An 11,617-nucleotide genomic window follows, 5' to 3' on the forward strand; every position below is an offset into this window, starting at 1 on the left:
TTTATTAACAAACATGAAGTATATATTATGTCAAGTACATGAACAAGCAAAGCATATTTGAAGAACTTTTTCTAAAACACTATAAATAAATGATGATTATTCTGTTAAAAAAGTTGGGATGTACTTTTATTTACCTAGTGTGCAAATGAGTTTTTATCTTGTTACTTGATTGGCTCAGTCTGGACAAGTTTAGCAAAATATAATATCTTGTTACTTGATTGGCTCAGTCTGGACAAGTTTAGCAAAATATAATAGCCTGCACACAATTATTTGGGGGGGGGGGGGGGCATTTATCACATTTTGGATAGGAGCCTGAAGTGATGTGTGCTTTTTGACTGCAGAGATACAGGTCTTCATAACAAGCACACAATGACCATTCAACTACCTCACTTCTTCTGGGCATGAAAAATGTCCCTTCACAAAAACACTAATATGCATATATATTAAATATATTTAGGTAGCCCTCTTTTCCGGGGCTATTTCAAAAAAATTAAATCCGTTAAAACCATTGGACACCACCCTAGCCTGCAGAGTGTGGTGTCTGTTCACAGTTTGGAGCTTTTAGCAGTGTTGCCCTGCTTGCGGAGGTCATTTTGTACAAAGCCAGCAAAGGCGTAATATCAGAGCTGGGTGTTCTTGTCAAAGTGCTCAGCCTTGCCTTTATTAATATGATCTTCATTCAACTCTAAGGCGCTATTTTCCACTTGAAAGCGCTTCTCTTTAGCTCCTTCTGCATATACGTCTTCCAATGACGGAGATTCACTATCTGTTTCAGCTGATCCCAGACCACGTGACTTTATATAGGCTTGGTATCCTGTGGAGCGAAATGCAAAAATTGTGAATGATTCATGACCTCATCTGCTTTCAATCACCAGACATTTATCTACCGGGTCGTTTTAAACTTGAAGACTAAAGTTGTAAAAGGTCCAATGAATAGTTGTACCACTGTTAACAAAAGGGAGGATTATCTTGTGAACCTCCCAAGACCACTGTCCTTGAACACAGTTTCTCAGTAAAATGTGTTTAATCCCTTTATCCCTTCCGGTCATGAGTTGAAATTGCTTTCGCAGTGTTACATGTGTGAAAATACTGCTCAAGCCAGGAGCAGACAACCTTTCTAAGATATGTTTTATACAGCTTTTGATGGCACATTTTATTGTATGAACCTTGATCATTGTCCTTGGGCTCACTTCCGCTAAGTGGCCTTGAAAATGTGCTGCATTGTTTTAAATACATATTTTATGTTAGAGCTGAGCAGTGATGACTTTGCATTAGGGGCATGCTGTTTCTCCATTTTCCATCTATGTATTTTCATACAAAGTTTGTATCTGTGCAATTGTGCGTATTGTCAAACTGTTGTCCAAATCTTTATAGTAGTGTTGTTTCTGTTTCCTGCTAAGTGTCTGTCCACATCCAGAACCGTGACTCTGTCTGTTCTTAATCAACAATTTTAACTGAATATCGTGAATTGGTCTATGGGGTAGTAATTACTGACCCTCAACAAAATTCACAATATTATTTACTGACCCTATTGACTCTGCCTGAAGGGAAAAAAAAATCCAGGCAAACGTATGATGGATGAGCAAAAAAATAAAAAAATCTTAGGAACTGTGTTCCGCTCCATCTTCTTGCATCATTTGAAGGCTGTCAAGTTTCCATCCATCCATCCATCCATTAATCAATCAATTATCTGTACCGCTTGTCCCCTCAGCCGTCATCGGGCAGTAGGCGGGGGACACCTTGAACTGGTTGCCAGCCAATCGCATGGCACATAGAGACAAACGACGATCCACGGTCGCACTCACCTACGGGCAATTTAGAGTGCTCAATCGGCCTAGCAAGCATGTTTTTTGGGATATGGGAGGAATTCGGAGGACCCGGAAAAAACCCACGCAGGTACAGGGAGAACATGCAAACTCCACACAGGGAGGGCCGGACGTGGAATCGAACCCGCACCCTCCGAAGTGTAAGGCAGACGTGCTAAACAGTGCTCCACCGTACTCCACCGTACTGCCCTCATTCATTCATTCGTTCGTTCATTCATTCATTCATTCATTCATCTTCTGAACCGCTAATCCTCACAAAGGTCACGGGCGTGCTGGAACCTAGTATCTCAGCAGTCTTTTCGGCAGTAGGCGGGGGACACACTGAACTGGTGGCCAGCCATTTGCAGGACACAGAGACAAACAACCAGTCACACTCAAACTCACACCTACAAACCTAGGCCTACCATGAATGTTTTTTGTAATGTAGGAGGAAAACGGAGCGCCCGATAGAAACCCACGCAGACACGGACGGGTAGAACATACAAACTCCGCACTGCAAGGGTGGAGTCGGGATTTTGAATGATAATGAAATGACACATACCATTGTAGAAAGTATTCTAGTATTCCTAGTACCGTAATTTTCGGACTATAAATCGCGTTTTTTTTTCATAGTTTGGGTGGGGGGGGCAACTTATACTCAGGAGCGACTCATATGTGTTTTTTTTCACAAATTTTTACTTGATCATTAACACATCACTTACTTACAAGTATAGTTGACCACTTCACATGTTATTTTTAGTATAGTTGATCACTTCACATGCTTTGATATCTTTATCTTGAACATATTCAAAACATGAAAAATAGAGAGAAAAAATCCAGAAAAGTAATTAACACTTTAAAGTGCCATATCCTCTGGACATGTCCTCTGTCACCAGGATGACATAAAGGACGAGAACTTTGATCGATGGATTTACTGATTTGGAGTGACACAAATGGGTTGATAATATTGTTGTTTATGTGATAGTTATTTAAAATATAGTTTATATATTGTTGTATGGGCCTGTGGAATAATTTGAACTGCGGCGCGGCACACGGCGTTGTTGACAAAGGACGATCAATAAAAGACGAGAAATTTGATCGATGGATTTAATGATTTGCAGTGACACAAATGGTTTGATAATATTGTTGTTTATGTGATAGTTATTTAAAATACTATATAGTTTATATATCGTTGTATGGGCCTGTGGAATAATTTGAACTGCGGCGCGGCACACGGCATTGTTGACAAAGGACGATCAATGGATTTAATGAATTGGAGTGACACACATGGTTTTATAAACGTGTTATTTATGTAATAGTTTTTTTTAAATAACTGAATGTTACATCAGGCCCGTTATCAGCTCCTAGTTTGTGTTTGTCACGTTAGCATACTGTATCGTTTAGCCTGTTGTTGCTCGTTCATGTCTCTTCTTGGTGTTGGATTTTGTCGAATAAATTGCCCCCCAAAATGCGACTTATACTCCGGAGCGACTTATATATGTTTTTTTTCACTCTTTTGGGCATTTTATGGCTGGTGCGACTTATACTCCGGAGCGATTTATAGTCCGAAAATTACGGTATGTAATATAATTAGTTGTTGCTAAACCAGTGTTTTCATATGGTTTCATTTGGCAATGTGACTTAAAAATATTAAAATCATTTATGGTCTAAAATTGAATGATTAAAATAATGAGCCTGATGGAGGCACTCCTTAAAGGTTATTCTGAATTAAAAAAGGGGTTCACTCAGACAGATGATTAACAGACTCCTTCAGAGGCAGGGCTTGCCTCACACACTGCACTAAAAACAGGAGTCAAAAGAAGGTGATGCTTGTTATGTGTTCACCCACATTTGGATAACAAATGTCACATAAGAAAATAGCACTGTATCACAAACTTAGTAGCTCACCTCCCACAAACATGACGGCCACCACAAGCTGAAAGATGCTGTAGATAAGGGGGAATGCAAACATGACCTCCAGCTCAGCTGGGCTGAAGGACAACTGAACAATGGTGCTACACAACTGGGAGTTCTGGAAACCAGTCTCCAAAGCAATTGTTCGACACCTTGAGTAATAAAAATAATCAGTATAAAAGAATTACAACATGTACAAGCTGCGCAAAATTAAAGATTCTGTGATGACCACCGATTAATCTATTTAGTAAATAAATAATGATAACATATGTTTTAAACAGGTTAGTGCCACGTTGGCATCATTTTGAAACTGTTCCTATCATCAACTGGCATCTTACCTGTACCATGGTTGACCCACAAAGCGAGCCAGAAGGAAACCCAGCCCAAAACCAATGAAGGGGTAAATAGTTCCAATTATCCAAAGGGAAGGTGCGATGGTCCAAGAAGACTGGTAAAGAATTCCACCAACTACAGCAATGATAACAATGAAACCAAAACCTGTAATGGACCCAACCTGGACAGAATACACACATTATACCACAAATGTCACATAGATTTATTCGGACAAGAAGACAATTGATCAAATTCCTACCTTGAGGATCTTTTTAGCCAATTCGGGCCATCTGCGTTTAAAATACATCCCCACGGAGATCGGGACAAGGAGGGCCACAAGAGTGATACCTGAGGAAACCCAATTTATGTCTTTTCAATCCTCTCAATATCTCTTGGACCAAAATATTTAACAAGGTTGACCCAGCATAAACAAATGAGTGAAATATGTATAATTCCAATGCCTTATCCCAGGTTATAGATTTTTGATTTTTCTTCAGTTAGTTTTTATTTTATTTTGACTTGTTTAACTTCAGTTAGTTAGAACTAGTTTCTGGAGAAAGTTTGTTCTTTTTTTTAGGGATTTTTATGTTTTTGAAAATGCTTCATTTTAGATAACTTTTTGTTAGTTTTAGTACTAGTTTTAGTTTTTTTATATTTGGAGTTTGTATCAAGTGCTTGATAACAAAAAGGTCATAAAGGAATGCGTATGGTAATGTAACGTAAACTGCAATTCTCAAACTACTATTTGACCTTCCTTCTTTTGTACACATGTATCGCAATACTAAAATACGTACATTCAAAATAAACATTGAAAGCTCACCTATGATACTGTTTTTACTTATTACTATATTATTATTATTTTATAATTTTAAGAGAAGCGGGTCACTATAAATATAGTTTTATAAACGTAAGATGTATTTTTTTTCCCCAAAGCATTTTCCTAGTCTTCTCATGCACCCCCTCAAAATAAACAACCCTGAAGTCTTTTGATATGTTTATGAGTAATCCACATGATTTGAGTTGTATGTTTACCAATACTGTCATATGGGATTTGGATGGTGTCTGAAGAAGTCCAGATGGAGGTGTAAATAAGCAGACAGAGGGGCATCATTCCCAGAGCCAGGATGGAGGAACAGGCTGTCATACTGATACTGAAGAGAAGGAAATTAACAGCTAGCTTCAAGGTTCTCTGGTGACATTTTGTTTTAGAAACACAAAATAATGACTGTGATTTGGCACAATAATCAATGCAATGAGAATGTTTGCATTTTACCATGCAGCAATGTACTTAAAGGTGATATGTTTATTACATTAATTCAGCTACCATACTGTACCTCGCTTTATATTCTTACCTTAGATCCATATCTCCATCCAGCCAGTAGCAGATAATATTGGAACCGGAGCCTCCAGGGCAGCAACCCATGATAATGATGACAATGGCCTGAACAGGCAACACGTTGAAGGCAATTGACAAAGCAAATGCGGTAAAAGGCATAATGCCAAATTGGCAAAGGAAACCAATAACGATGCCCCAGGGTCTCTTCAGGTGCCCCCAGAGTTTTTGTGCATCCACAGTGCAGCCCATAGAAAACATGACCATAGCCAGCATGATGGTGAGCACAGTGCTCAATACTAGACTCAGTGTTGCATTAAAGTCAGTGGTTGGAACAAGGCAGTTAGCACCAGAGCAGATTGTGGCTTCAGAGAGGCAGACAGCAAGTTCTGCAGTTGTTTCCTTGAACATAGACATATTGAAATTTTGATGCAAGACAAGCGTTATCCGTGGCCAGTCAACTTGGAAAAAACACTGGATGCGTATCCTCAACAGCCCAGAATGCGTCGATTTTACTGGACTGAATCCTTTCCTATTCTGTTGGTTATCCAATAAAGGGACGGTTACCAACCGCCCAGGGCACTGCTCTTTATGTCCCGCTGTCAACTGCCAAATAGTAGTGGGAAGGAGAATTGTGTGGAAATAAATTAACCATTGTTACGTTTTATGGGGTCAGTGTACAGCACGTGCATATAAAAGAATCATTTTTGAAATGTGATTGCACCATCCTTCTTTTAAATGATCTTTGGCCTCTTAAAACTTTATAGATCTTTAAACTATGAATCACCGTGTCCTCTGAATTTAAAAGAGATGATGCTATGCTTGTCTTCAATAGAGTACACCTCATACTCACATACAAAGACCACTCATGAATTGTTTTATGGTGTTGTTAACTTACGTAAATTTAAAGTAGAATTTAAAATGCTCTGACATATAGAGTACATATAACAAAACTGGCAATCATAGGATCAAGCCTTTCAGTACAGAGGGTTCACGCAGTGCATGGCTGTGAATATGAAAACATGTTGGGCATGACGTAGACTACTGAGGTCTCACAGGTAAAGATGGATTTATTGTACTATAAATCCTTTCCAATTGTATTTGAAATTTTGTTTGCAAGTAAAGTAAATGGATGGCATATTTAGCTTTAATGCCACTGTGACTCAAAAATCTGAAAATGATACCAAGTCTAAAATACAATGGTTGGAATGGTACCAACAGACCCAAATTTCCACTCGATGGAGGCGCTGCTTAACAGTTTTTCCTGAATTAAATTCTGTGACATGTTCACTCAGACAGAGTCATTTGAAGGCGGGGCATGACTCACACGATGCACTTCGAAAGTGAAGCTCACCTCCCACAAACTGGGCGATCACCACTAGCTGAAACATGCTGTAGAAAAGGGGAAATGCAAACATGAGCTCCAGCTCAGCTGGTCTGAAGGACAACTGAACAATGGTGCGACACAACCATCAAATGGGACGTCAAACGCTGCGTGTTCGCTTCGCTTGGGGCGGGGGATGGGATGTCGCTCTTTGCGGTACACAGTAAAAAAATGTGGCGCTTAGTCTCTGACTGGTTGGCCACCCCTGGTCTACTGGATGTGTACCCTGCAATTGACTGGCAACCAGTTCAGGGTGCATTCAAAGTCAGCTGCAAAAAGATGCAGAATGCCCGCGACTCTTGTGAGGATGAAATGTTCAGATAATGGATGGCTGGACTATACCTGCATAAAGTATATCTTGATACCGGTACTGTATCAACAAGCAACATTTTAGATATAAATACTTAGCATTGTAAGCTTTTTAAACTACCAACAAGTTATGTGAAGCAGAGGTGCAACTAGTCCAGGAGATCCCTGCATTTTGAATTGCTGTATTGAGTCAGCTTTATATTTTATTTATTTTTACTGCTTTTGTATTGCATTTTTGAATAATGCACCTGGCCTAATTAGTATGCTGATGTTTCACGTATTTTTGTTTGAATTTCATTCACGAAGCACAGTTCACCAATAAAAACGTGGATTTCAAATCTCCCATTCTACATGTATTCAACTGATTAGTCATACAATACAATTTTGTCTTTGAATTAAAATGTCTTTGTTCTGACAGAACCCCATTCTGTCCTGTTTGAACTCTGAACAGCTGTAATAATGTTGCTCACAGCAAAGGAGGGATGAAAGCGTAAGGCTTTACCCTAGCTATTATATACTGTACTTCAGCCCCGATTCACTCATTGAGTAACTCAAAGTATGGGTATTCAGAGATTACTTTGTGTAGTATGACAAAGTGGGTAATGAAATAATTGATGTTGGTATCTGGCGACCAGTTCTGGGTGTAGTCTGCCTTTCGCCCGAAGTCAGCTGGGATAGACTCCAGTGCCCCCCGTGACCCTGGACAGGGTAAGCGGTGTTGAAAATTGATGGTGGTATCTTAACACGTCTTATATAATCCTTATCTACTCCATCCGTTATCTTTCTCTACTTGTTCGTCATTAGGGATGTGTTCAATTTTAAGTATCTGTAATCTGCAGCTCTTAAATGCTTGTGAAGATATGTGTCATGTCATGGCCAATTTCTAAGATGATCTGATTTTTAGATAACATTTTAATCATGTAAGAACACGATTACGCTTCACAAACTTTAAGGAATTAAGCCCACCTTCTAGATTGCCTTTTGTGAAGTCATAGCAATACCAGTGCAAAAGATTTTCATCATGTGACCTTGACCCTTTTAACAGTACTTTCTATAAAAAGTTATGATCGCAGTTAACTGCTGTTCGTGATTTTTATTTCCCTAACTTGTAACACTCTAGGTTGGATCAAGTTCTTGATTTTTACAAAATAACACATTTACATTTCGTTACATAATACCGTATTGGCCCGAATAGAAGACGACCCCGATTATAAGACGACAAGACTGAAGTTTGAAAAAAGACTTTTTGAACACCAAATTTAATTTCTATACAGAAAATAATTACAGTACATCTGAAACAAATGATTATAACAATATATTCGAGAGAAAAAGCATGTTATTTTGCCTCATTCAAATCATGCAAAAACTGTCTATCACATCTTAATATCTGAACATTTAAATACTATGTAAACTAAAGTGCAATCACATTTGCAAATGAATGGCTTCTGGTTTTTGAAATGTAAATAAACCAATCTACAAAATTGCAATAACTGCATTAACCATCTAACTGTAGTCTTGAAACAAATCTGAATAAGGGAAAACATTGCAATAAAATAATGGAAACTGCTACCGCTATTGTTGGGGAGCCTGAGGACTGTATAGGGCAGGGGTCCCCAAACCTTTTCCTGTGAGGACCACATAACTTTTCCATTCTCTGATGGGGGGCCGGTGTCAGTTTGTAACAGAAAAAGTGTGACGATCGTAGGGGAGCTTAAAAAATGTATTGTTTTCCAGAAAGCCACACATAACCAAATAACGGTTATTTAATAACCCTTTCCAGATTCTTTACAGAAAAAAGTCAGGAAACAAATAATAACACTATTAATGAAATAAATAATAACTAAATAACCCTCTCTGAGTTCTTCACAGAAAAAACAGGAAATAAATTATAACTAAATAACTCTCTCTGGGTTCTTCTTAGAAAAAAAAGCCATGGAACATTAACTTTCTGTTGTGCCATGCACAATCTTAACAGATAAAAGTTCAGCTCAGTTGTCAGAGCAGAATATCTCTGACACATATGAGCAGTCTCTTAAAGTTCTTGTGTTCCTTCCTTATAATCCTTTTGTAGGTTCCAGTAGGCTTGTAGACACCGCTGTCTTTTTTGTTAAAGTTTGCTAGTGCGTCATAGTCTGGAGTAAAATTTGTTGTGGCGATTCTTAGGCGAGATCCGAGGTGTTGGTCTTTTACCTCGATCTGTGACGGGTTGATGTTGACGTTCATGTGGCTGAACGTCACGTCGCGTACGTCGAGCCAAATTGGCCACTCTCTTTTAAATGCTCGGCACTGTGTCCACCTTGCTTTTCCTTGGGCGACTCATTTTAATGGAAGGATTCCAGGGGAAGGTTTGTGGGTGGCTTTAGCGCAAAACTGCATCTGAAAGCTCAGCGCGCGAATTACAAGAATGCTGTCGTCACAGCCCACGCTCTAAATTCGGGACTGATACAAATAGAGCGCGGGTGCGCCATGTCCGTACTACTGAGTACGTACACGCACTTGTGAGTGTGCATGGAGCTTTCTGACACGGCTTCCGGTAGTAAATGCGCAGGCGAGCGCTTCCCCATCTACTGGGGAAACGCAGTCATTGCAGGCAAAATGACCAAAAAAAAAAAAAGTTTAATATTACAATTTTTTCAGGGTTGGCGGGCCGGATTAAACGGTCCTGTGGGCCGTATCCGGCCCGCGGGCCGTAGTTTGGTGACCACTGGTATAGGGGGTTGGCTCGGATGGTTATACTCTGACCCCGGATGTCGGTCAGAACACAGGAGGGAAGACGTGGTTCAGTTTTGATTGCTTTACTGAATTATTGGCAAAAAATAATAACCATAAATGAAATACTCTCGGCAACACACCAAACATAAGTCATCGAGACAACAAAATACATTTACTGGCGACCGTTAGTTGCCGTGCCGCTGCGTAACAGCTACTCGTACTATGCGAGGCAAACTTAAAGGAGCGCGCAGGAGCTGTCAATCAAACGGCACGCATACGAAGCAAACCGCGATCGGACAAACGGCACAACAGTGGACAGTAGTAACAATGAAATGTATATACCGTATTTTGCGCCCTATTAGGCGCACCGGGGTATAAGGCGCACCTTCAATGAACGGCCCATTTTAAAACTTTGTCCATATATAAGGCGCACCGGACTATAAGGTGCATAAAATAGAAGCTTTACTGCAACAAACTGAGGTTGACTAGGGTTGCGGTATGCACCCACTAGCCAATAACCAACGAGCCCTCTGTAAACAATCGCGTTTCTCAAACGATCTCCTATAAAATGATTGGAACTGACTAAAGTTCGATCTAACGCATTGGTACTACTTACCTATGTTTCCCTTCCATATCGATCCGTAGATTTTCTCGAAACATTAACAGAGCAGCCTATTTTGACATGAAATAGCCTCGCGCGTATAGCAGCTATCGTTATAGCATTAGCCATCCGCAATTTCCTATGAGCCTCAGCTCGCAATCTCCCATGAGCCTCAGCAAAGTGTAAACAATCGCGTTTCTCAAACGATCTCCTATAAAATGATCAGAACTGACTAAAGTTCGATCTAACGCATTGGTACTACTTTCCTATGTTTCGTTTCCATATCGATCCGTAGATTTACTCGAAACATGAACAGAGCAGCCTATTTTGACATGAAATAGCCTCGCGCGTATAGCAGCTATCGTTATAGCATTAGCCATCCGCAATTTCCTATGAGCCTCAGCTCGCAATCTCCCATGAGCCTCAGCAAAGTGTAAACAATCACGTTTCTCAAACGATCTCCTATAAAATGATCAGAACTGACTAAAGTTCGATCTAACGCATTGGTACTACTTACCTATGTTTCCCTTCCATATTGATCCGTAGATTTACTCGAAACATTAACAGAGCAGCCTATTTTGATATGAAATAGCCTCGCGCGTATAGCAGCTATCGTTATAGCATTAGCCATCCGCAATCTCCCATGAGCCTCAGCAAAGTGTAAACAATCGCGTTTCTCAAACGATCACCTATAAAATGATCAGAACTGACTAAAGTTTGATCTAACACATTGGTACTACTTACCCATGTTTCCTTTCCATATCGATCCGTAGATTTATTCAAAACATTAACGGAGCAGCCTATTTTGAAATGAAATAGCCTCGCGGGTACAACAGCTATTTGGTGACGCCCCCTGACTACAGTTACCGTAATGTTGGGAAGCGATGCGACCTTGTAATTTACTAGTCGTACTAAAACGTAGTAAAACATTTTGGCAGAGCACTGTGTACAACCAGTATGGATCAACAAATTCATCACTTGATCCATATATAAGGCGCACCGGACTATAAGGCGCACCGTCGACTTTTGATAAAAATTTTGGTTTTTAGGTGCGCCTTATAGGGCAGGAAATACGGTACTCACTTTGTGTCAAAGACGCACACGATCACAACAACATACTCAGTCGATACCAACAACCTTCAACTTACCGCTGCGCACAAGTGAAAATGGGTATAATGTCTCGACCCCGAATATAAGACGACCCCCACTTTTTCAGTATTATGTCA

The 11,617-nt window shown here is 39.9% G+C and overlaps 1 protein-coding gene across 1 annotated transcript; it reads right to left on the reverse strand.

Moving 5' to 3' along the window:
- Positions 1 to 33: 33 nt before the first annotated feature.
- slc10a2 (solute carrier family 10 member 2) lies at positions 34 to 11,558 on the reverse strand. The gene is made up of 6 exons (XM_061287660.1): positions 5,405 to 11,558; positions 5,085 to 5,203; positions 4,312 to 4,400; positions 4,058 to 4,233; positions 3,714 to 3,871; positions 34 to 814 (listed from the first exon to the last, which is right to left on the reverse strand). The coding sequence occupies exons 1-6, from the start codon at positions 5,800 to 5,802 to the stop codon at positions 621 to 623; spliced, it is 1,134 nt and encodes a 377-aa protein (XP_061143644.1). The 5' UTR covers positions 5,803 to 11,558; the 3' UTR covers positions 34 to 620.
- Positions 11,559 to 11,617: the final 59 nt, after the last annotated feature.

The sequence above is a fragment of the Syngnathus typhle genome, linkage group LG9 (assembly GCF_033458585.1).
Source record: "Syngnathus typhle isolate RoL2023-S1 ecotype Sweden linkage group LG9, RoL_Styp_1.0, whole genome shotgun sequence".
NCBI classification, from domain to species: Eukaryota; Metazoa; Chordata; class Actinopteri; order Syngnathiformes; family Syngnathidae; genus Syngnathus; species Syngnathus typhle.